The sequence below is a fragment of the Dendropsophus ebraccatus genome, chromosome 15 (assembly GCF_027789765.1).
Source record: "Dendropsophus ebraccatus isolate aDenEbr1 chromosome 15, aDenEbr1.pat, whole genome shotgun sequence".
Classification (NCBI taxonomy): Eukaryota; Metazoa; Chordata; class Amphibia; order Anura; family Hylidae; genus Dendropsophus; species Dendropsophus ebraccatus.
This window is the reverse complement of record NC_091468.1, coordinates 75577343-75605089: the sequence shown is the minus strand read 5'-3', so window position 1 is coordinate 75605089 and position 27747 is coordinate 75577343. Positions and strand designations below refer to the sequence as shown.

Genomic DNA, 27747 nt, shown 5'->3' with positions numbered 1-27747 from the left:
ACAAGAACCATGTTTATTAACTCTTTGTAGACAAACATAAAAATACAACTACAAATGTAAAGCATTATCCAGGATTAATGATCACAGTTTCTTCCAAAAACAGCACCACCCCTGATCTGCAAAACCACGTCCAAATTTAGGAAAGGATTTGTGCTGTTTTTAGAAGAAAGCATCCATATTTTTCTAAGCCTGTAGAACACAGTTATACTACTGTATGTTTCAAATTGTGCAGTTTTGAATTTTTACACTCAAAAATAAAAGATCTTCAAGATAAACATTCGCTATGGTTAAAGATTTCACAGTCGGATACAAGTAAACCTGCAAGCATGTGTTTTGGTGTTTCGGACCCTCTTACTTTCAGCATGTAGCATGCATTCTCTACTTTCAACAAACTCTGCTTCAATGTGTATAATTTACGAGAAATTTCATAGGATCCAGAATTACCGATAAAAGAAAATCCATCAAAAATTTCACGCAAGAACTGAGAAAGTTGAAAAGGGGTATTCAGGTCTCCATTTCCAACGCTACCTATGCAGAAACGCATAAGTTCTCCGGTGAGATCAGCTACTCCAAGCAGGTAATCCACAGGAGTTATCTGAAAACTGACGCCTTCTGGGTACGGTCGGTCTTTGCCAGTTCCATCAATGTTGTGCTAAGAAAAACAAGAAGATGAAAACATTAACAGTTATTCTGAAATGGAACAGATTGGGTAACATTTACAATTCAGTTACACCAGGGGTCAGAATAAGGCCCTCTTATTACTTTGTAGAATGTAAGATAACATTAAATGGGTACTCTGGGCAGTAGGCCTTTTTTTCAGTCTAGCTGGAGAGGGGGTGGGTGAAAATAATGAAGTCCACTTACCTCCCTGGCTCCCGCATCACACTGCTCTGGTCCCCTGGTCTACAGCCGCTAACGTTTGAGATGTGACATCTTAGGCCTGCTCAGCCATTCAGCAGCTGTATCAGAGTCCTGCCTCTTCTGCTGAATGGCTGAGATGTTACATTGGATCCGGGGAGGTAAATGAACATAATTTTTTAAGTCTTAGGTGGGGAAAACAAAAAAAAAAAGAAGTTTTAGGCATGGTCTATACGTTGAATGGCTCTTCATCCCCTAAGGCATGAATAGGGAACCATCATGCCTCCAGCAGTGGCTAACGTACAATCACTCAACCAGTTGGCACCCACTGATGACATATCAGTGTGCCCAAACTAGTCAGGAGATAAAGAGGTAGTCAGGTAAAGAGGGAAGACAGTGGTTTAGGGCCTATGGCACCCAGGAGCAGGAAGCAGATGTGGTTTTATACCAAAAATATCCCTTCAGGGCTGAGTGGCCAGACACACAATGTAGATATGCACGTTATTTGTTGACTCACTGCGCTCTGTTTAGGCACTTTACTCATAGCACTGTTATTAGAATACACTCCAGCCAGTCTGTAGTCCTGGATTGGTGATCACAGAATCCAAGCTCCACACAGGACCAGGATCCTTGGACATGGTCATTCTCCTGTGTGTCTCTGACATTTGAAGAACCAATCGCCCAAGAGCTTTTGGCAAGACTAGAGTTCCCTTGGAGTCCCAACCGCTGTTCAGCCAGGATGTTGAGGAATTTGAAGATAGTCAGCGGTTGGAAGGCAGCATTGAGCTCCAGAACAATGTTCGGCCTGAAAGCAGTCAGGAGAGCCAGGGTGGGGCACCAAGTACTGGATCTATGGGAAGATATTGCCAACCACCAGAGGACCCCAGCAGTGGCAGTGAAACACACATTGATGATTACGATTATGTGGTAGACCGCACATGGCATCCAAGGCAACATGTGGCATCATCATCAGGGGACGAAGGTGTCGTTGTTCCAACAAACCAGCGTCACGCCAGAACTGGAAGTTCCCAAGCCAAAAGGAGGAGGGGTACACTGCCAGCTAGTTGGCAGACTAGCTTTCAGAAAGGCCCAGGCACGCAATGAGTATCCCCAGGCAGCAGCGACAACAAAAGGCCAGTATGGATTTCAGCTGCAACTAGAAGCAAAAAAAACTTCCTCCTTTCTGGGGCAGTTTTTCTCAGTGGACAGTGCTAAAAATGAATCCATATGCATCCTCTATGATCTAAGGGTGAGTCATGGGAAGGGTGAAAACTAAGGCACCACTTCTATGTGAAAGCACATGGAACCCCACCATCTTGCCGCTTGTTACCAAATGCAATGCCCATAGTGTGGACGAATGAAACACATGCGTATATCTCCACACCAGCTTAATGGCTCCAAAGTGCACTGCGCAACCCAAGCCCCAAGATGAAGGATCATCCAGAAACAAAGCACCACCACTATGGTTCACAAAGAGGACATTTCCATTATTGTTAACAGCAGCCGTGGGGTTTAATCCCTAGAACTTGTGCCAAGATATAATACTATTACTGGGCGATTACTGTTCTTGAGGTTATGATATTGTGTTCTAGGTCCTGTAGGGTCAGTTACACTGTGGCTTATGTGACCAAACCAAACCTGTTACAGGGAAAGTAAGGTATAAATAAATCCTATGCCTGTCTTCGGGCCTGGGAAGTGCCTGACACTGCTGTTTCCACTACTTCCTGCTTCCACCATCAGCGGGCTGTTCTAGGTCTGTGAGGTCCCTGACAACACTGTCACCATTATTTCCTGCTTCCACCATCACCTGACTATTCTAGGTCTGTGAGGTCCCTGACACTGTCGTCACCATTACTTCCTGCTTCCACCATCACAGGATGTTCTAGGTCTGTGAGGTCCCTGACACTGTCGTCACCATTACTTCCTGCTTCCACCATCACCGGATGTTCTAGGTCTGTGAGGTCCCTGACAACACTGTCATCATTACTTCCTGCCTCCACCATCACCTGACTATTCTAGGCCTGTGGGGTCCCCGAAACCGCTGTCACAGTTCTTCCTTCTTCCACCACCACTGGATGTTTTAGGCCTGTGGGGTCCCTGACAACACTGTCACCATTACTTCCTACTTCCGACAGTAATGCTCGGTAAGGGTTTGATCACACAGATAGTTGAAACCACAGTTTTGCCACAGTTTTTGATGCGTTTTGTGGGACATTAAAATGTTTTGGTTTTTTTTTTTGCAGCAAACCTTAATTTTGGGGGAAAATTTGGCAAAACAAATTTCTAAAAAGTTTGTTAATCTGTAGAAATAATCTGTCTTTCAAATGACACATAAGGGAAAAAAACCCTGACATTCACATTTGTTTTACCTGTTTTGCGTTCATTTTCTTCTAACACTGTGGGTTTAAAATACTCCTTACTGGGTCTAGTTTCTAAAATAGGGTCATTTGTGTGAGCTCAATACCTCTCTAAATACACAATGGGACTGTTTTGGGTCCAGTCGTGTGTCCAGTCATTGACTTAGGGCCACAACCGGAAGATTTCTGGTCACAGGAGAAATGGGGTGATAAAGTATGGGGTGTTTGGGAGGGAGGGGGGGGGTTGCATGTTACAGGAGTAATGTGTCTTTGTTTCACCTTCTTTATCTTAATTTTGTCCAAAGGTTAACATAATGCCTACAGCCCTATATGAATTCCTTATGGGTCTAGTTTCCAAAATGGGTAATTTCTGAAAAAATGGAATGGGCGTTCCCTTTGCTGGTATGCCACACCCCCTTACACTGCATGAGGGAAGCCCTGCCCCCACTCTCCATCCTCTGGCCATGTCCAGCCTACATAACTAAGCCCGCTCACACTTCTGCTGAATTATCATGTATTTGACAGATTTTCAAGCAGAAAGGAGACTCCACTAAGATTTATACACCTAATGTGAGTATTATAGGGTTTTTTTTTACCTGGAGAAAACTAAGAAGTATTTTTAATCCACATTGTGCAGCAATGTATGTTCCTCGCCAGCCCCGGTACTATGGACCTCTGTGATCGCACCACAGAGTGATCGCACCGCAGAGTAGCTCCCATCCCTCCTATTATGCACTGAGGAGCTTCCAGAATGTGGGGCCATTGTGTATCTAGACATAACATAACTGTGGGCCCAGCTTTACACAGTTTTGCTTTGCAATATCTGAACTAATATATGTTGTTAATTTGCTGCTCACCAGAACAACCAATTGCTGTAGAAGTGACCGCCTCCACCCAAGGCAGAAAGTAAAAGTGGTCGGCTGTAGCTGAAGGTGTAAGTTGGGCACATAAAAGTACCCCTCTAAAGTCCAAAAGGGCTCAGTCACTTAGGGGTTAAGTATTGCATGTGCTTCTGCCTCGCTGCACGATGCAGACACCAGATGTCTGCAAACATAAAAGACTGCTCTATAACTTAAATGGCAGAATAATAAAACTGGGCAATATGTAAACACAATAATCCCTCAGTATCCTAACAAAATCAGGGGAGATAGAGGAATAGTTCAGCCCACAGTTACTGAGGTGTTCGGACACCAAGGTTACAGGAGCAGGGATTCCCCTCATGATGACAGGAATCCCTGCTCTAAACTGGTGGGCAGCAACCAGAGAGGGGATCCCCGACAGGCATGTCTGGTGACCAGGAACTCCTGCACAGTTGGTCGGTGTGCTCAGTAGACATGCCAGCCACCTGGGGAGGAAGGACGTCACTGTGCAGGAGCTCTAGGGCTGCACTCCTTCTCCTCCTGCACCAAATGGACCACTGGACTGCTGGTACAGTAGTACGAAGATCTGCTAGGTGTTGGGGGATTCTGTTGTCTAGTGTACAGTATTGGGGGGAGACACAATCTCTATGCAAAGTGACATCCTCCTGCTCCAGGCGGCCGTCATGTCTCCCATGCAGCTAAGTGCACCCAGGGCTGCTGGTAGTATAAAGTATATGGGGGGGGGGACTTAGGGGAAGCTGTGGGTGATGCAAGGGTATTGGGGGTGACCAGAGCTCCTGCACAGTGACATCAACCTGCACCGGCCCCTGGAGAGGGAGGACATGACTGTGCAGAAGCTCTGGGGCTGCTCTCCTTCTCCTCCTGAACTGCCGGTAGTATAAAGTATATTGGGGAATGCACTTAGGGAAAGCTGTGGGGGATGCCAGGGTATTGGGGGTGACCAATCAAATCCATCAAATTTTCCAGCTCTTGCACAGTGACATCAACCTGCACCGGCCGCCTGGAGAAGGAGGACATCACTGTGCAGAAGCTCTGGGGCTGCTCTCCTTCTCATCCTGAACTGCCGGTAGTATAAAGTATATTGGGGGTACACTTGGTGGATGCTGTGAGGGATGCCAGGGTATTGAGGGTGGCCTGAGCTCTTGCACAGTGACATCTCCTATGCAGCTGAGTGCACTGGCCACCTGGAGAGGGAGGACATCCCTGTGCAGGAGCTCCGGGTCACCAGCAGGTAGCCCCTCTCTGCCACCCATCAGTTTAGAGTGGAGATTCCAATCATTATGATGGGAATTCCCACTGATTTACAGTAAGTAAAGATGCATGATGTCCCGCTACTTCCATTCTGTGGGCCAAGCGCTCTGCACATTTACATTGTTCCCTATGGGAAGACACTGTTTGGACGGCTGTTTCAGAGGCAGCTGTGTTCAAGAACAGAAGTATTACTGTATTAGAGTGGTGACCAATGTTTTTGGTATTATAGGAAACCATTTCTAGCCATTTAAACAATTCTTACTTGACGATCCATTGTTTTCAAACATCACACAACAATAGCTACTTACAGCATAACCTCCGTCTGGAAACCGAAGCTGATGGTTCATATCTGAAAGGCTCAGAAGTTTTCTGCTGGTAATAAAATGCTGAAATGTGACAGCTTCAACGTATTCTTGAATTCCTACAAAAAAAGAGGGAAACAATTAATGATACATTATATCTAGAGTCATTTATTACATATTATATATAAGGCATTATTACATATTATATATAACATATAAGGCATTATTACATATTATAAGGCATTATTACATATTATATATAACATATAAGGCATTATTACATATTATATTATTACATATTACATATAACATATAAGGCATTATTACATATTATATATAACATATAAGGCATTATTACATATTATATATAAGGCATTATTACATATTATATATAAGGCATTATTACATATTATATAAGGCATTATTACATATTATATATTAGGCATTATTATATATTATATATAAGGCATTATTACATATTATACATTACATATAAGGCATTAGTACATATATTACGGTAATGACAGAATAATGTGATAGTGAGGTGAAGCATACATGTTTGGTCTTCTAACCATGTGTTGTGGTATTGTGTCTTTCTTAGTGTCGAGCGGACGTGTCAAACTGTTTGGGTTCTGCAACGTCCTCTGAACCTAAACGCTTGGCATATGACTCTCGGCGGCTGGAGAAGCTCTAAGGCTGCCAGGAAACCATCCATCAAATTTTCCAGGACTCCTTAGGGCGGCATCCAACTTTTCCAACCACCGGGAATCACATGCCAAGCGTTTCGGTTCAGAACAGTTTGTCAGGTCCCCTCAACACTAGTATTTCCTGCAGCTGACCCTCACGTCATCTTTTTCTTTGTCATTAAAACCTTCATAACCGCCATACAGCTATATACATTGCTACTGTAGATGCCCTGTGCAGTAGGAACATATACAGACGTTCCTGTCATGAACAGGCATCAAGGTGAGCAGCACACATCAGTGTCCCCGGAGCCAGAGGAAGCGCCATCAAACAGCTGCCTGTCATTAACCTCTTAGACTTCCTATAGATTGTGGCGTCTGTGACAGGATGAGCTATGCTGTGGGGTCCCGATCACTTTCCCTGACAGGCGGAGGAGAAATACTCCATCTTGCTGGATTAGAAATCCAGACTCTGCACTCTCTATGAGAAGATGACCGATAGTACTGATCAGTAAATGCAACCCAATGAATACAGATACAAGTCCACCAGGGAGACTGATAAGGTTAAAAAAAAAAAAAAAATCACCTCCTTTCCTATTATTTTCTCTTTTCACCCCCAAAAATAAAATAAACAAACATATTATATATCGAAGTGTGCAGGATTCTCCGATTAAAATAACAATATTCTTCCTGCACGGTGAATGAGGGAAATGAAGAGGGAAAGAACACCAGTATTGCTGATTGCTTAAAATTTTGTCAGAAAAAAAATGATCAAACAGTGATTTTTCTTTTACACCAATAAAAACTATAGATCATGGCAAATGTAAAATGTAACTCCAGCCTGCCCCATAGGTGGAAAAATAATAGCGTTGTGGCTTTTAGAAGGCGAGGAGGATAGCGCTGTGACCTGGACATCCGGCCATCAATGAGCTTTGGCCATGAAGGGGTTAAAGAATTTTCATAAACTCAAGAGAATGGTCAGTGATGTGTATAATAAAGACCGGACACCATATGGCCCAGGTAAATTTTCTTTCCTAAGGTTTTTTTTATGATAGAAGACCTCACTCCTTTCTACAGGATAGGAAAAATGGGAGAAAGCTGCCTGGTGCCGCACAACAGTGACGGATATCTGACTCCATTCATTGTGATATGTAACTGCAGCTCAGCTCCCATTCAAGTGACCAGGGGCTGAGTTGCAGTTACAGCTGTGCATCACTATGGGCAAAATGTATCAGGTTGTTATGGGAGCCATGGTGCCAGGCAGTAATAGGCTGCGGCTCATTGAGGGTTAACTCCCTGGTTGTGCTGGGTAGCTGGCAGGAAGGCGGGGGTGGGAGGGGAGGAGGCACCATTGGAACACTTACAGTACAAAAACAAATACAATAGCTTAACCTCAGATCAACGAGGAGAGAGAGTGGCAGCGCACAGATATGGGAGAATTCAAGTGTCAGCTGAAGCAGCAGATCTCCTATAGCTGGTCACCACTCTGTCTCCTCTGGCCGGGGTGGCTTCCCGAGTTTGGCGCAGGCCCCTGCCGGATCAGCAGGCAGCACTGGATGATGGAGGTCGATCAGTGGCAGCCTGAGGTATGCTACTTGGGGCTCGGGCAGGCCAACAGCGGTGTCCTTCCTTGGCAGGGAGAAGCAGAGGAGGCAGGAGCGGCTGCAGGAGAATGATTGGTGGTGGCTGGAGGAGGCTTCCTGAGGTTGGGGCAAGGCCTGAAGCGGTGAAGCAGGTTATTGAACCTGGCACAAATCAGCAGCAGTAGTGGCCAGCGTGGGAGGTGGCAGCCTAGGAAAGAGTCCCCGAAGCTCAGGCAGGCTAGCGGTGATGTCCCCAGCAGTGGGGAGAGGTAAGAGCGGCAAATGTCAGTGTTTGGCATCGGCATATTTACATTATTCCACCCATTTTGGTGTCTAATAAAAGGAAAAATATGGTAAATAGCAGAAAATGGCTAAATCTTCGTTAAAAAAACAAACAAACAGCTCAGTAAGGACACTGACGCTGGCCCCTATATCTGCGGATGTTATTGCATCCAGATACCACAGGGTTCAAAGGATAAATAAGTGAGCGGTATTTCTCTGTCCAATGATGGCGCTCCCTGCTCCCTTGTTGCTGACTGGGCTGCACCGCTACATATTATTCTGAAACAACGTCTATAACAGCAATTTACAGGGAATCAATATAAAGACCGAATCCCTACCGTCAATGCAAACCATGTAAAGTACTGACCGGATGTAAAAGCGCGGTGATACTGATAGAGATCCTCATTTACTAACTCGTTTGCCAAGTGCCGTATTTTCCCCCGAATTTCATCTAATTTGCATTTTGCTTCTTTCAGAACTTCATCTTTATTAGGTTTACTGTAATGAAGAGCAACAAAGCAGATATAGAAGAAATGAAAACACATTACAGATAGGATATACACATACAAATAGGATATACACATATAAATAGGATATACACATAGACTGAGAGTCCGTCCAGTGTTCCTCCTACAGGACCCTACTGTGCTGATCCGGAGGAGGAGTAGGAAACCTCCATGAGGCTAACCCTAACCCTTCCCGACTCCACTATGGTGATCAGAATAATCCCTGGTTCAGCGTCCTATCACATGTCATCTAGTGCCCATAACCTCTAACAGCATATTTATAGAGAAGCTTCCAGGCCTCCCCTGTACTTATATAATTGATCAGCCATGACAGCATCATGTGGCCAAGAGCTCCATAGTGTCACTGCTCCAAAGTGGTATACACAGAGAAACGCATACCAAAAGGTAAAACAAATCAGACAGCTATCCAAGTCATACAGCATTATACAGCAAAATATAGGTAACACTTTTCACAAAAAGGTTAGGCAAACACAAAAAAGGAGCGAGGTCATAGGTCTACAGCTTCCCGCATTGTCATCATGACAATGATACAAAACTCAGATCTCAAGAGATCGTCAAGAGAAGGTGTTTCGGCATCCCAGGGCGACACATTCAGATAGGATCGGGTAGGTCTTGGGGGGAAATCATCGTCTGTGGCGACTGACACCACGCGTCCCAGATCTTGTAAAATTTGGTGGGGCATTTGCGGTGTTTATAAATAATCCGCTCGTACACTAGGGCTGAGTTAACTAGTGTTATCCACGTTGCAACCGTGGGGGGCCTTCTGTCGATCCACCGTAGCGCGATCGCTTTCCTGGCAAGGAATAAAGTTTCCCTGAGAAAAATCACCCTATGATGCGTCCACACCTCCTCGCACAAGGCTCCAAACAGGCACACCGTAGGGTCAAGGGGCACCTGCATGGGACACATCTCCGTAAGCACCCGAACCACCTCCTGCCAGAATAACCGAATGTGGGGACAATCCCAGATCATGTGCCAAAAGTCAGCTGGGGCAAATTGACACTTAGGACACGATGGAGCCGGGATTCTGCCCATTCTATGAAGACGCACCGGCGTCAGGTAGCTCTGGTGTACTATGTATAGTTGTGTGAGTCTGTTATTTATAGAAGGAGACACATGCGTATGGGATTCCAACATAACGTCATAGGTTTCATCGGACATAAATGGAATGTGTTCCTTCCATCTATCCACTGCAGGAAGTGGAGTATTGGCTGCCTTGTGTCGGATGAGGTGCGAGTAAAGCAAGGAAATTAGTCCCCCAGGGCCCTGAGAGCGAATGATACCAATTAACGGATATAAAGATTAGTGTCACTGCTCTTACAGTAAAGAATATAGAGAGTTCCATAGTCTCACTGCTCTCACAGTAAAGAATATAGAGAGTTCCATTATAGGAGGATAATATAACACTACAGGGGAGGAGGATAATTTATTACTTCAGGGGAGGATAATATAACACTACAAGGGAGGATAATAGAATATTACATTACATTGTCACTAAGCTCCACCCACCCTTTTAGACTTGGCGTGGGTGGAGCCAACACATTTGCCTGCAATCTTTCACACCAAACTGCAAGTAGAGGATTGTTGTACCGTGTTATCCATAGAAATCAGTAGAAAAGAGAAGAAATCAGGCGATACCTTTTACAGGCTAACTGAGTATATGTGAGTGTAAGCTTTGGGGAGTCTAGCCCCCTCATCAGACATGATGTTATACAGAACTGATCACATACGTATATATACACACAGGGTCTGCTATATATACACACACACACACACACACACACACACACACAGAGTCTGCTATATATACACACAGGGACTGATTATATATATATATATATACTAGGGCTGGGCGATATTGGCCTAAATCAATATCGCGGTTTATCGCATATGTAGCTGCGGTAACGATAATTGGACGATAACTATGACACGCCCCTTTGTAAGCCACGCCCCCTTTTACAAGCCACACCCACTTGGCCATACCAATCTATCTATCTCCTATGTATCTATTATCTATCTATCTCCTGCCTATCTATCTATCTATCTATCTATCTCCTTGATTGATCAATAGATAATAGATAGATAGGAAGGAGATAGACAGATGGATAGATAGGAGATGGATAGATAGATAGGAGATAGATATAGATAGATAGATAGATAGATAGATAGATAGAAGATAGATATATAGATAGATAGATAGAAGAGAGATAGAGAGAAAGATCTATCTATCTCTTCTATCCCTAGAAGAGATGCCAATTGCTTTGTAAATAAATCTACACCTTTTTACATTTATGTCGAAAACAGCGACGTTTCTGACCACAATCGTGGTCTTCTCTCAAGCCAAATGTTATTTGGCTTGAGAAAAGACCACGGTTGTGGTCAGAAACGTTGCTCTTTTTCTCATGGGTTGCTGAACAGGTTGGAGGAAGTCTTGTGTGCTGTGTGTGCAGGGACGCACAGACAGCACATAGGGGACTGGCCGTGATGCTCTGAGAGGCCGGGCAGGTGGCGGGGGCGCTGGGATGTGCAGGTGGCGGCTCCACTGTGCTGTGCTGTGCTGAGAGAGGCATGTGCTGGCCGCGGGAACTGGCTGAGACGAGCAGGGGCGGTGTACAGTGCCGGATGGGTGACACGGGGCGCGCTGACACGCCAGGATGTTGGAGGATGCGGGGACGGGCGGGTGGCGGCTCCGTTGTGCTGTGTCGGGCGGGTGATGCGGGGCGCGCTCTGACACGCCAGGAGGTTGGAGGATGCGGGGACGGGCGGGTGGCGGCTCCGTTGTGCTGTGCCGGGCGGGTGATGCGGGGCGCTCTGACACACAGTGGCAGTCTCCTATGTGTTGTCTGTGCGTCCCTGCATACACAGCACACAGACATCCTCCAACCTGTGCAGGGATCAGGGCTCAGACAGGGAGATGAAAGTGAAAATACCGCAGATACCGTCCTGGCAAAGTTGAGGTCGGTTAACCGACGCCAGTGACGGTATCGGTATTTTCACGGTATACCGCCCAGCCCTAATATATACACATACATACATACACACACACACACACACACACACACGGTAGAGCTGGGCGATATGGCCAAAAAATAAAATCTCGATTTTTAAACATTTTTGGACGATTCTCGATTTAAATCTCGATTTTTTTCTTTTTGCTAAATAAACAGAAATTTTTTCTCCCTGCAGCGTCAGATACTATTTTAATGACGTTTGAGACAACAACTGTATTGCTTCCCACTGTAACAGTGCTCCCCATGTAGTAGGCAAGCCCCCTCTGTGTCCCCATATAGTATAGGAGATCTTCTTTGTGCCTCCATCTAGGTAGAGTGTAGTAGTGGAGGTATAGTGGATAAGGGGTGTAGTAGTAGAGGAGTAGTAGATGAGGGTTTACTACTGTTTTAGTAGTACAGATGAGGAGGATTAGTAGTACAGGTATTGATGTGTGCTGTAGTAGTACAGGTATAGATGAGGGGTGCAGTAGTACAGGTAAGGATGAGGGGTGTAGTAGCAGTACAGGTATAGATGAGGGGTGCAGTAGTACAGGTAAGGATGAGGGGTGTAGTAGCAGTACAGGTATAGATGAGGGGTGACTGGGGAGGACTGAAGCAAACTGAGGTTGACTGAAGGGGGACTGGGGCAGCTGGGGGTGACTGATGGGGGTGACACAGGGGGACTGGGGCAAGAGTGCACATTGCCCTCCTCTCACCCCGGCACACAGGTTCCTCTCCCGGCCACACATGCAGGTCCTGATCCCTGGAGGAGGCTGCAGAGAGTGTAGTGGTGATAGCATCGCTGCCATTACTGGAGCTGTACAGCGGGATCGGGGGATGCAGATCCCGCTGTACAGCTCCAGGACCCGCAGGACGCTATCACCACTACAGTCTCTGCATCCTCCTCCAGAGACCGGGACCTGCATGTGTGGTCGGGGGGACGGGACGCGATATGTACAGCTGGGGCAGGTCAGTCGCGGCTCTGTTAGGCGGACTGCCCTACCGACCTGCACCTCACCTCACTTCCCGCCCTGCACCTCACCTCCGGCCCGACACTCCATGTAGCGGCGCCCGCCCTGCACCTCACCTCCGTGCGCCCTGCACCTCCAGCCTAGCCGGCCGGCCGACGTTCCGCACTGCTCCGCCCACAATGATTTTTTGTGAAAATCGAATTTACGATTTTCACAAAAAATCAAATCGATTCTAACCTTCTGGGCGATTAATCGAATTAATTCGATTAATCGCCCAGCCCTAACACACGGGTTCTGCTATATATATATATATATATATATATATATATATATATATATACACACACATACATACATACATATATATATATATATATATATATCACACATATACACACAGGGTCTGCTCTATATACACACACAGGGTCTGCTTTATCTACACACGGGGTCTGCTCTATATATACACGGGGTCTGCTCTATATATACACGGGGTCTGCTCTATATATACACGGGGTCTGCTCTGGCTGCTATCTCGCACATTTCTCCGGAGAGGGACATACAGCTGAAGAGCTGTGGGTTATGATTTTAATGGGACATTTCAAGACACAAAGGGAAAATTAATTAATGCTCAACTTTAAAACTTCAATATTCCTGCAGCTTCATGGCGGCCTATGTGTGACCTGTTCTGGAAATGAAGGCAATAAATCTGACAACAAACAGATAGCAGACCCCGTGCGTGTGTGTATATATAGCAGACCCTGTGTGTCTGTGATCAGTTCTGTATAACATCATGTCTGATGAGGGGGCTAGACTCCCCAAAGCTTACACTCACATATACTCAGTCTAAAAGGTATCGCCTGATTTCTTCTCTATTACACCAAACTGCAGACATACAGGGTTAATAATTTGCTCCTATAGTTTTGACTATATAAATCACTGGTCACCACACATGGTATATACTGTATACAGCACCGGGCACCTGTATATAAGGGAATGGGGGGGGGGGTACAGGACCAGGACAGGTTATCAAGCTTGAGATTATTTAGTTTAGAGAGAAGACTTCTAAGGGGCGATCTGATCACGATGTACAAATATATGAATGGACAGTGCAGAGATCTTTCTAGTGATCCCCTCACACCTAGGGCTGTAACCATGACAAGGGGGCATTTCATCACCAGCACAGACGTGGATTCTTTACTGTAAGGGCAGTGAGACTATGGAACTCTCTATATTTTATTATCTCTGGCTTGGCTGCTAGTGTCTCTTCAACTTCTCCCGTCATGTGTATAGATGATAGAAGCATGACTGATTTGTTCTTCTTGCATCATGATTGTAAGCAAAATTTGTCGAGTTTTCAGGCCTTTCTTTGGCAGGCTGCATGTTGCTAGGTAGGAACCTTTTGTTTTTTCTCACTGTACCAGCTAGTGTCATGTTCCAGGAGTTCAATACCTTAGCTAGTTCCATGGTTGTAAAGAAGTTATCGGTGGTGACATTTCTTCCAGAGCCTTTATACGAGCTCACTAGGTCCAATACTGTTTCTTCACCAATGTTTACTTGTCGAGGACCATCAGTTGGTTTCCCAGTGTCGAGCTGACCTTGTAATGGGGAGGTGTTTGACGAGTCACAAGCCCAGTTAATCTTTATGCCATATTTAGCTGGTTTGGAAGGTATATACTGGGTAAATTTATACTGGTATATACTGGGTACAATATGCACATGAACAAAATGATGATTATATCTGGGAAGAACAGCACATTTGGAGCTGAATGAACTTTAGTTTCTGAAACCAAGTAAAGGAGAAAGTCTTCCCACAGTGGATTTATATGAAGGTACAATTGTACCTCTGCAGCCTGTTAACGTTGTAAAATTATGCAGCCTAGCCCGTAATAGGCTGCCGCAAGGACACTTCATAGCATATAATCAAGTAATCTCATTCTTGTCCTCCAGACTCCGGGACTGGTCTAAGGAATGTGAGATAGGAATTCTAGATGGCTATGTGGGGTCTGAGATGGCAGGACACTCCTTATCTTTCCTGTATCAGGACCTAAAAAATGCAGACACATCCAATATTGCTGGATCAATGTTTGCATATTGGGAGAGGAAGCTGGGCTCCTCCAATCTACTAAAGCCTATTCTGCGGGGATGGGAGGCTGTTCGAGGCGCAGTGGTGAATGAACGTTGGCGTGAAACCCACTTCAAGATCCTACATCACGCCACTTATGGTTTTACGTTACCGAAAACGCCCTCCCATCCTAACAGAATTACGGCGTGCCCTAACTGCTCCTCCCCAGGAACAGATCTGCTACATGGTTTACTGACCTGTCCCAAGGTAGCCCAATACTGGGAATCTTTAGTTACCCTATTGCAACACAAGCTGAACCAGACACTTACTATAGACGCACAAACTGTCATTTTGCATGTCGCCCCCGAAGATAGACCCTTGTCCCGTTTACTACATATAATTATACTAGTAGCCAAGAGATGTCTCCTGGCTAAATGGCTTACACCTGATATGCCTACCATGACTGACGTGCTCACTCAGATTAAATTCTATCTCAGGATGGACCAATTGAAAACGGAGCAACACAAAGAAAAGATGACTAAATCTTTCTTCTCCAAATGGGGAACCTTCATTACTGCCTTTCTGACCGCCCAAGAGATTAAACAGGTGGTGTCACCGTTCATGCAGACGGGGTGGTATCTGAAGGTGGCTCTGGCTGGCTCCCTGGGAAGACTGCAGGTGTGATGCGATAGGGGGTGGGAGCAGATAAATGAAGTGAAGCAGGGGGATACCTGTACCTTCTCCTAAGTTAGGAGTTCTGTGGTCCGCAGGTTATATGTTGTTTGTTTCATTTTCTTTTCTTTTCTTTTGCTTTTACTTTATCTTTAGGACTATGAGGTGCCGGAAGGGTCTCTCTCGCAGGAAGGGGGGGGGGGGGGGGGGGGGGGAGGGAGGGGGGGAACTGTTTAGAGATGTCAGCGCTCCTGATAATACTCATCTATTAAGCTGTGTGTATGTTGTTTGGAATGTAATGTTTTTTAAACAAAAAATTTTTGTGAAAACGAAATAAAAATATATTTAAAAAAAAAATAAAAAATTATGCAGCCTGACTATTGCGGCATCTTTGGTTCCCCCAGACATTCACAAGCAATAAAACAGTATACCTTATCACTCGGTGTAACAGAAAGATTGTTCTTTTGCTTTCAATTGTTACATCTCTTCCAAGCTTTACAAGTCGCTCGTACTTATCATGCTTTGCATCCAGTTCATTCCGAAAAGCTGGAGGGGAAAAAAAAGGTGCAAATTCAGCAACAAACTGAAAGGGACAGGAAAGTGACATTTCAAGCTCATTCAACAACTAAACTGCTATATTTCCTACAGGTAACAGGGCTAGGTCCCCAAGGGGAGAGATGTGGCATAGGGCGGCCTCAGGGTACACAAGCCCCCCTGACAGGGCCAGCTATCAGCCAACAAACAAGAACACAGTCACCGGCAGATCACTCACTTTGAACCTGATAATCTTAAAGTGACACTGTCCCCCCCTTTTTGCATTCTGACGTCTCTACACGGGTGTAATGGGTAAACTTAGCAGTTTTCATATCTTATTTTAGATCATACCTCATGGTGCTTGTTCAAGTGAAAAGTGATCTTTTATCAACTACAGATTGTGCTAAGTGGGCGAGGCTTCACAGCAACAGCGCCACTTAGCCCCGCCCACAGCACCACCACTGGCCCCGCCCTTCCACTACATCATAGACAAACAGGCCCGGCCCCTTCGTGGCCCATTGGAACAGGCTGGCCTAAAGGTCTAGGCCCCACCCCCTCTAGGTCGGCCCATACCAATGAGCATTGAGGGGGGCGGCACCCACTTAGCACAATCTGCAGTTGATAAAAGATCACTTTTTACTTGAACAAGCAGCATGACTTATGATATAAAATAGGTTAAGAAAACCGCTAAATTTGCCCATTACACCTGTGTAGAGAAGTCATAATGCAAAAAGGGGGTGACAGTGTCACTTTGAGGCTATGGGGGATACTTATAAAGGCAAAATTGTGTATTTTCCACACGGTCTGCAAGGGGGGTGGGGAGGGGGTGCTGATCAGGAAACCTACATCAGCTCTGAGCTGGCGTAGGTTTCCTCGGCACACACATTGGTGCGCATGGGATTTATGTAGAGGCAATGCACCTCTAATAATAATTTAATAATTTTTATTTATATAGCGCCAACAGATTCCGCAGCACTTTACAATTCAAAAGGTACATACATAGACATTATAGAGATCTACATATAGTTATCAGCCATACAGGATAATGAGGGCCCTGCTCGCCCATGAGCTTACAGACTATTAGGAGGGGGTGCGAGACAAAATGGCAGAGGGGCCTCTACATATATCTCCCTAGTGTCGGTACTGCGGGAAAATTTTTAGGCCCGGCGCAGAAAACGTTGGACTTAATAAATGTCCCCCTATGTCCCTTCTTGGGTTTTTTGGCTGTGAAACAGCCAAAAAGAGACATTATGTGAACAGAGCCTTACAGTGAGGTTCCGGCTGTCTAATACGGCCTTTAGATTAAACAGCACCGCCTGGAACTCTCCAATTTTGCTCTCTCAAAAAAAAGAATGCTTACAGTTTTTAAGCACCTTACATATCAGCCTAGCAAACTGCGCTATACAGTATGAAAGCCCCCATTAAGGGGAACGCTTCTGCCCCCTAGGGGCTATATTATTAATGTCTCTCTTAGTTCACGGTTTTGTCTATCTGCAATACCTATAATATAGTAAAGTGAGCGTGCTAGTTCATCTAGGTCTAATGCAGAAAGTCGCTATACTGCTACTACAGCTATTACAAACTATGACCAAAAAAGAAAACAAATACTGATTTCACGTAGCAAAAAAATATCTTTATTAAATACACATTTAAAACAATTCATATATATGTATAAAAAAGAGAGATAACCAAACATTAAAAAAGAGAACGGCGGCTGTCCTGGAGGTGTTTCTATTGTAACCACATCACATGTGCTGGGATCCCTTGACCTACAACTTGCATCACAAACCAGGGGGATAAATTCTGAAATCTCATACAGTAGGGTATTATAATACTTGTATTGCAAAATAAACTGCTAGTGCATTCAATTCATAAACAAACCTACAGCTAGTTAGTTAATCTCTTATCCACCCTTCACCTAAATATTACCACCCCATCATATCCAGGGATCCAGCCAGTCAGATACCTTTCACAGTGTAATATCGTATGTATCCTCCAGGACGCCACCACCCCGACGCGCGTTTCGTTGCCTTCGTCCGGGGTAACCCCGGGGTACTGTATGAGATTTCAGAATTTATCCCCCTGGTTTGTGATGCAAGTTGTAGGTCAAGGGATCCCAGCACATGTGATGTGGTTACAATAGAAACACCTCCAGGATAGCCGCCGTTCTCTTTTTTAATGTTTAGTTATCTCTCTTTTTTATACATATATATGAATTGTTTTAAATGTGTATTTAATAAAGATATTTTTTTGCTACGTGAAATCAGTATTTGTTTTCTTTTTTGGTCATAATGTCTCTCTTAGTAGCTCAGACAATAGAGCTATCTGGCCTTCCACAAGGCTGGAAAGCTTCTCTTATATTCCAGAAAGCTATGAGCGTGGCAACAAGACACAACTAAGGTGCAGACGTCTCACATTCACAAAGGAATACACAAGCACTCTGCCATAGTGCACTGGATTCTACGATCTCGCTGGTACACCGCCTCACCACTCCATGGAACGTACACAGCTTTCTGATTCATTTCTTGATACTTGTCATCTCCCACAAATACCCCCCAATCATCCCCCGAACATCCGACGTCAGGCGTCTGTATTTACTATATCACCTTTACCCTCTTCTTACATCTCAATCACAGAAATCAGAACAGAAGAAAGAAAATGCATCTAATGGGAAGATTAAAAACCTTTTATTGATTAAAAAAAAACAACAACCCAGAGAACCATGCTGATCTAGAGGAAACAGAAACCCCCATGAGGCAGAGGCCAATTGCCCCATCACAGAGAGAAAATGCCTTTCTGACTCCACTATGGCGATCAGAATAATCATGTGTCCATAACCAGTAATATTATATTTCTAGAGAGGCTTCCAGGCCTTCCCTGTACTTATATAATGACTCAGCCATGACATCATGTGGCAGAGAGTTCCATAGTGTCACTGCTCTTACAGTAAAGAATATAGAGAGTTCCATAGTGTCACTGCTCTTACAGTAAAGAATCCACATCTGTGCTGATGGTGATACCTTCTTTCCTCTAGATGTAGAGGATGCTCCTTGTCATCATTACAGGCCTAGGTGTAAGGAGTTCCCTCATATAATTCTACATTGTGATCAGATCACTCCTAAGATGTCTCCTCTTTAAACTAAATAGCCCCAATACTGCCCCCTGTTGTACCCCACTAGTAACTGTGACAAATACATGCCAAAAGTTTTGATCGGTCCAGGTCTGAAAATTCACACCCGTGTGTTCACACCCGTACCCATCAGGAGAATGAGTGGGGAGAGGACCCTGCTGCAGAACACCCACTGTCCATTTTGTGTTAGAATAAAGAGTCAGACTTATAATGTAATTCTATGGAGCACAACTTTTTTTTTTTCTTACACAGAGCAGGGAGAGGACACGCTGTAGCACAGTATTCTTCCAGCTTGTTCTGCCAATTGTTACAGGTGTGAACACTCAGACCCGGACCAATCAAAACTTTTGACATGTCTCTATTAAATGTCAAAACTTTTCCCAAACGACAGGTACACTTTAAAACAAATGTAATACTGGTGGTGGACGTAATTGGCCGGCCTTTCCCTAGCACACCTCAAGCGTGCCTATTTGTGAGTTAAGCCATCTAGGCTTCCCTATCGCCTGTTAAAATCGGCACAATTTATTTTGCTAGCAGCTAGGACCTATGTTGCCTCTTGCTGGAAAAAAACTCATCTTTCTCTAGATAAGATTAAAGATCGTGTAAATGATATTATGCTTTCTGAAAAAATTGCGTCAATAAGGGGGGACACTTCGAGAAGACTTGGACACCCTGGATTACTTCAGCTCATGTGAAGGACATTTCATATTATATTTCCATATGATGGGACGACGGGTACTGGACTTTCTTGTTTGTATTTTATTTCTATTTTTTTGTTCTTTTTTGCACTTATCTGCACTTGACTATTGTATTGTCGTTTGTTTTCTTCCTTTCATGTTGAAGGCCGATTGTAGGCCCATTGGCTTTGTGCTATGTGTCTTTGTACTTTTAATAAACATTGATATGTTTGATACTAAAACAAATGTAATACTAGGTAAATCGCTTTTTTTTGTTTTTTACACAAACAGGCCAGGGCAGGGATGATGGTGGTGCAGTCCTTTTAGTTACCTGCGGCCTGTTTCCCGTGCATGGCGCTGGTCTATTACCAAGGACCGGGCATGAAGCACTGGAGGCAAGCCCACCAATCCCCAGTGTGACTAAACCCCCTCCCCTCTGTGATGCGGCTCCATCCATGTGGCTTTCCATTTAAACCTAAATTTTCTTAGACAAATCCGATTGAATCCAAAAATACACAGCACACCTGTCACCACCAAGCAACAAACATACACGGCACACCTGTCACCACCAGGGGCTTTGAAACACAGTTTAATCTGTGTCTTTACGCAAAGGGGATCAGGTTGTATTAATTGCAGAAAATCAGGATTTCAGTATAGGGATTTATTAGGAACTATTAAAAAAAAGTTAAAAATTAAATCCATTATGCAGCCTTGAAAATAGAAGTAATCTGTGGTAAAGCTACTTACATTTAAACGTTACGATGACAGATGAAGAGTCTGCATTACTTCGCTTGCCGCTGTCTTTCCTCATATCAGGGGCAGAGCTCTTTACTTCCATGGTTCCTGATAACAAGAGAGGCTTTTCAGTCTCTAATATCTACTATGTATAACATTCAGATGAAAACCAGCAACACAACAAACATTTAGAAGGGCTATTCCAAAGGTTTCTGCTTGTAAGAAGGATAGATATGTGACATAGATTAATCTATCATTATCAATGTGTGTGCAATGCCACGCCCCCTCTCCATCCATATGGCGCACAAGGTGCAAAACAGCTTTTGCGCATGGGGGATCCTTGCACAAAAATTTGCACTGTTGTCTGCAAGTTTGCGCTAGGAGCAAACTTTGATAAATGTGCCGCTAAAAAGGTTTGAAAATTTTCAAAAATCATTTCTAAATCAAAGGTAAAGTGTCACTGCCATTTCGGAAAACTTTTCACATCTCATAGGAGACATGTCAAACTTTTGATTGGTCCAGGTCTAAACGGGCCGTGAAAAGACCGCCCTGCAGTGCGTCCGCTCCCTGCTCTGTGTTAAAAAAAAAGTCTAGCTTATAATGTAAGTCTATGGAGCCCAACTCAATGCAGCGTAGTCTTCTCCCGGCTCCTTCTCCCACTTGGTACAGGTGTGCACAAGCAAACCAGGACCCATTAAAACTTTTGACATGTCTCTGTTGACATGTCAAAAGTTTTCCCAAGCGACAGTGACACTGTAAGTAGGGATCGCTTAGAGGCCTGTATGTTAGAAACCTCCATGAATCCTCCAGTTTTAAATACTGCACCCCTCAAAGTATTAAGCTACAACCACACAACGTCACACAACAGGCTCTATGTAATCATCACAGATAACACTGATCAGTGCTATGCTGTGGCCACAGGCAGGCTGTATGTAACGATCACAGATAACACTGATCAGTGCTATGGCCACAGGCAGGCTGTATGTAATGATCACAGATAACACTGATCAGTGCTATGGCCACAGGCAGGCTGTATGTAATGATCACAGATAACACTGATCCCAGCTATGGCCACAGGCAGGCTGTATGTAATGATCACAGATAACACTGATCAGTGCTATGTTATGGCATAGCAATGATCAGTGTATGTAATGTAATGCAAAAATGTTAAAGTCCCTTAAAGGGAGATAAAAAGTGTAAATAAATAAATAAAGTTTTAAAAACATACCATAGCCCCTCCCCCAATAAAAGTTTAAATCACCCCCCCTTTCCAATTTTATAAATAAAACACATAAAAATAAATAAACATATTATATACTGTAGCGTGCATAATCATCCGATCTATTAATATTGTTCCCGCACGGTGAACGGTGTAAAAAAGTGGTTAAAAATACACCAGTATTGATTATTTTTATTACATTTTATTTAAAATAAAATGAATAAAAATTGATCAGTTATGTCTCATCTACACAAATATGGTATTAAAGGGGCAGTGCGGCGCTTAAAGGGGTTGGCCACTTTATAGTAAAATAGGTCAGTACAAAGTATTAGTAAGTGTACTCACTGTATATACTGACAGCAGCTCCCTGTACTCACTGTATATACTGACAGCAGCTCCCTGTGTACTCACTGTATATACTGACAGCACCTCCCTGTATATACTGACAGCAGCCCCCTGTACTCACTGTATATACTGACAGCAGCTCACTGTATATACTGACAGCAGCTCCCTGTGTACTCACTGTATATACTGACAGCAGCTCCCTGTACTCACTGTATATACTGACAGCAGCTCCCTGTGTACTCACTGTATATACTGACAACAGCTCCCTGTGTACTCACTGTATATACTGACAGCAGCTCCCTGTACTCACTGTATATACTGACAGCACCTCCCTGTATATACTGACAGCAGCCCCCTGTACTCACTGTATATACTGACAGCAGCTCACTGTATATACTGACAGCAGCTCCCTGTGTACTCACTGTATATACTGACAGCAGCTCCCTGTGTACTCACTGTATATACTGACAGCAGCTCCCTGTACTCACTGTATATACTGACAACAGCTCCCTGTGTACCTCATAGAACTTAAATCAGACTCCCATTCACCAGGCTGGGCTGCCCTGCTCTGTGGTGTTTTAGTCTATAAAATGATCCTCCATAAAATGATCCACATGATCCTCCATGTCAGCAATCTTATGGACCAAAACACCACAGAGCAGGGCAGCCCAGCATGGAGGAGGGGAGTCTGATATTAGCTCTGTGAGGTACACAGGAAGCTGCTGTCAGTATATACAGTGAGTGCACAGGGAGCTGCTGTCAGTATATACAGTGAGTGCACAGGGAGCTGCTGTCAGTATATACAGTGAGTGCACAGGGAGCTGCTGTCAGTATATACAGTGAGTACACAGGGAGCTGCTGTCAGTATATACAGTGAGTACACAGGGAGCTGCTGTCAGTATATACAGTGAGTGCACAGGGAGCTGCTGTCAGTATATACAGTGAGTGCACAGGGAGCTGCTGTCAGTATATACAGTGAGTACACAGGGAGCTGCTGTCAGTATATACAGTGAGTACACAGGGAGCTGCTGTCAGTATATACAGTGAGTACACAGGGAGCTGCTGTCAGTATATACAGTAAGTACACAGGGAGCTGCTGTCAGTATATACAGTGAGTACACAGGGAGCTGCTGTATATACAGTGAGTACACAGGGAGCTGCTGTCAGTATATACAGTGAGTACACAGGGAGCTGCTGTCAGTATATACAGTGAGTACACAGGGAGCTGCTGTCAGTATATACAGGGAGTACACAGGGAGCTGCTGTCAGTATATACAGGGAGTACACAGGGAGCTGCTGTCAGTATATACAGGGAGTACACAGGGAGCTGCTGTCAGTATATACAGGGAGTACACAGGGAGCTGCTGTCAGTATATACAGGGAGTACACAGGGAGCTGCTGTCAGTATATACAGGGAGCTGCTGTCAGTATATACAGTGAGTACACAGGGAGCTGCTGTCAGTATATACAGTGAGTACACAGGGAGCTGCTGTCAGTATATACAGGGAGTACACAGGGAGCTGCTGTCAGTATATACAGTGAGTACACAGGGAGCTGCTGTCAGTATATACAGTGAGTACACAGGGAGCTGCTGTCAGTATATACAGTGAGTACACAGGAAGCTGCTGTCAGTATATACAGTGAGTACACAGGGAGCTGCTGTCAGTATATACAGTGAGTACACAGGGAGCTGCTGTCAGTATATACAGTGAGTACACAGGGAGCTGCTGTCAGTATATACAGTGAGTATGCCTACTAATACTGTACACTGAACTATTTTACTATACAGTGGCCAACCCCTTTAACATTTATTCACTAAATAACACACATTACAAAGTTATACAACTTTGTAACGTGTGTTATTTACATGAATGGCACCCTTCCCCGTGTTCCCCCCACCCCGGAAGTGTGGTGCATTATACTTACGTGTTCGCTGTTGACACCGGCCACCATCTTGGGTCGACGACGTCATCTTCAGGAGGCCAGCCGAACCGCTCCAGCTGTCCCTCATGCCGGCCCCCCTCTGCCGTGTCATCAGCTGCTCAGCCGTGATGGGCTGAGCATAAATGAGCTCAGCCAATCACAGCTGAGGACGCGGCAGAAGGAGGCCATTCACGAAAATAACACATTACAAAGTTGTATAACTCTGTAATGTGTGTTATTTAGAGAATAAATGTTAAGCGCCGCACTTCCCCTTTAATAAAAACTAAATGTCTAAAAAAATGACACCCCATACACCCCTGTACATGAAAAAATAGAAAGGCTGTAAGAGTCAAAAAAGGGCCATTGTAATCACACCTATTTGCAAAAAAATGTTTTACTCTTAATAAAAAATAGTAAAACATTAGAAAAGCTGTAATCTGCATATGGCTGCATTCAGACTGACCTATAGAATAAAGATAAAATGTCAGTTTTACTGTAAAGTGCATTACGTAAACAGGAAACCCCCCCCACAATTTGAAGAATTGTATTTTTTTCCCCAATTTCACCCGATAAATGATATTTTGGGGGTTCCGTAATACATTGTATGGTAGATCAAAGGGGCCTTTACAAAGTACACCCGTTCCTGAAAAACAAGCCCCTAAATGACCCTGTAGATGGAAAAATAAAAGAGTTATAGCTCTTAGAAGACGAGGAGGAAAAAACGAAAACACTAAATTGACAATTGTCCTAGGCCTTAAGGCTATTTTGGGCTCCGTCTTTAAGCGGTTAAGGATGCGATATTCTGTGTATTTAGTGAAGCCATAACAATATGACCTTCTAAACATGAGGAGATGTTACATCCCTGAAAGGAGACCTGTCACCTCCCGTGTCGGGGTGACAAGCTCCCGACCCCCCGTTAGAGCCCCCTATACTCACCTGATCCCGCTTCCTGATCCGGTCGGGTCACGGAGATATAAGCGCCCGAAGCCCGGAGTGCACGCTCACAGGAGAGTCCGACGCTCATAGAGAATGAATGGGGAGTCCGATGCTCCGTCATTCTCTATGAGCATCGGACTCTCCTGTGAGCATGCACTCCGGGCTTCGGGCGCTCATATCTCCGTGCCCCGACCGGATCAGGAAGCGGGACCCGGCGGGATCAGGTGAGTATAGGGGGCTGTAACGGGGGGGTCGGGAGCCTTCTGTAAGTAACACAAGTGCTATGCAAGTAACTCTATTAGCACCTCAGCCAATGAAGTACTGACACAGGCCTTAGTAAAAGAAACCCGCCCCCAGGAGATATATACTGCCCACTCCCAGCATGTATATACTGCCATCTGCAAGGATATAGATAGATACTGCCCACCTCCCAGAATATATATACTGCCCGCCCCCAGGATATATATACTGCCCACCCCCCAGGATATGGATAGATACTGCCCGCCCCCCAGGATATATATATACTGCCCACCCCCAGGATATGGATAAATACTGCCCACCCCCCAGGATATATATACTGCCCAACCCCAGGATATGGATAAATACTGCCCACCCCCCAGGATATATATACTGCCCACCCCCAGGAGAGAGATGTATACTGCCCACCCCCCAGGATATATATACTGCCCACCCCCAGGATATGGATAGATACTGCCTGCCCCCCAGGATATATATACTGCCCACTCCCAGGAGAGAGATATATACTGCCCGGCCCCCAGGATATATATATATATATATATATATATATATATATATACTGCCCGGCCCCCAGGATATATATAGATACTGCTCACCCCCCAGGATATACATACTGCCCACCCCCCAGGATATATAGATACTGCCCACCCCCCAGGATATATAGATACTGCCCACCCCCCAGGATATATATACTGCCCACCCCCAGGATATATAGATACTGCCGCCCCCCAGGATATATAGATACTGCCACCCCCCAGAATATATATATTATATATATATATATATATATATATATATATACTACCCCCCCCCCCAAATATATATACTGCCCACCCCCAGTATATGGATAGATAGGTACTGCCCACCTCCCAGGATATAGATACTGCCCACCCCCAGGATATATATATTATATATATCCTGGGGGGCGTCAGTATCTATATATCCTGGGGGCGGGCAGTATCTATATTATATATATATATAGATAGATAGATACTGCCCACCCCCCAGGATATATATACTGCCCGCCCCCCAGGAAATATATAGATACTGGCCACCCCCAGGAGAGAGATAGATAGATACTGCCCACCCTCAGGATATATATAATAAATATAGATTATATATATATTTTGTATATATATTATATATACACACACATATACACACCCACATAGACCAGGCACGACGGGTACAGGGGATATATACATAGAGCGGGCATGGCGGATACAGGGGATATATACATAGAGCGGGCATGGCGGATACAGGGGAGATATACACGGACCGGGCTATAGACATTCATCAGACACGGAACCAGAATCGTGCACCCACCTGAGGGCTCCATTATTTCTTACACAGGGACTTCCGTTTTGGCGTTCGTTTATCCCGCGGGCGGAGGGGCGACTCTATGGAAATGCTGAAGGGTTTTGAAGTGTAAGAATTACATAAGGTGTTACTTGTTTTCTTGTTTTTGCAAAAAAAGGAATCCTGGGCTGAGGGCGCGGTGCGCATGTCACTTCCGGTTCAGGGCATGATGGGAAATGTAGTTCTCAGCGTGTTATCCACACGCTGCTGCTAGCGGTCATAGAACAGTGTATTGTGACACAATTGATATGACCTAGCTCGGGCAGGATCCATGATGGGTAAATGTTACTGTTTTGCACTAGTGATGACGAGCTGAGACAATGAATGAGGGACAGAGGAGACTCCTATACTATATGGGAGCACAGAGGAGACTCCTATACTATATGGAGGCACAGAGGAGACTCCTATACTATATGGGGGCACAGAGGAGACTCCTATACTATATGGGAGCACAGAGGAGACTCCTATACTATATGGGGGCACAGAGGAGGCCTCCTATACTATATGGGGGCACAGAGGATACTCCTATACTATATGGGGGCACAGAGGAGACTCCTATACTATATGGGGGCACAGAGGAGACTCCTATACTATATGGGAGCACAGAGGAGACTCCTATACTATATGGGGGCACAGAGGAGGCCTCCTATACTATATGGGGGCACAGAGGAGACTCCTATACTATATGGGGGCACAGAGGAGGCCTCCTATACTATATGGGGGCACAGAGGAGACTCCTATATTATATGGAACACAGAGGAGGCTCCTATACTATATGGGGGCACAGAGGAGGCTCCTATACTATATGGGGGCACAGAGGAGACTCCTATACTATATGGGGGCACAGAGGAGACCTCCTATACTATATGGGAGCACAGAGGAGACTCCTATACTATATGGGGGCACAGAGGAGACTCCTATACTATATGGGAGCACAGAGGAGACTCCTATACTATATGGGGGAACAGAGGAGACTCCTATACTATATGGGGGCACAGAGGAGACTCCTATACTATATGGGGGCACAGAGGAGAGCTCCTATACTATATGGGGGCACAGAGGAGACTCCTATACTATATGGGGGCACAGAGGAGAGCTCCTATACTATATGGGGGCACAGAGGAGACTCCTATACTATATGGGAGCACAGAGGAGACTCCTATACTATATGGGAGCACAGAGGAGACTCCTATACTATATGGGGGCACAGAG

The 27747-nt window shown here is 44.8% G+C and overlaps 1 protein-coding gene across 1 annotated transcript; it reads right to left on the bottom strand.

The window, feature by feature from the left end:
* Positions 1-26628, bottom strand: LOC138774063 (translin-associated protein X-like). Its single transcript, XM_069954614.1, has 6 exons — positions 26503-26628; positions 20508-20603; positions 15851-15965; positions 8565-8695; positions 5656-5768; positions 1-652 (listed from the first exon to the last, which is right to left on the bottom strand). Exons 1-6 carry the CDS (start codon positions 26513-26515, stop codon positions 266-268), a joined length of 855 nt encoding a protein of 284 aa, XP_069810715.1. The 5' UTR covers positions 26516-26628; the 3' UTR covers positions 1-265.
* Between the last annotated feature and the right edge of the window lie 1119 nt (positions 26629-27747).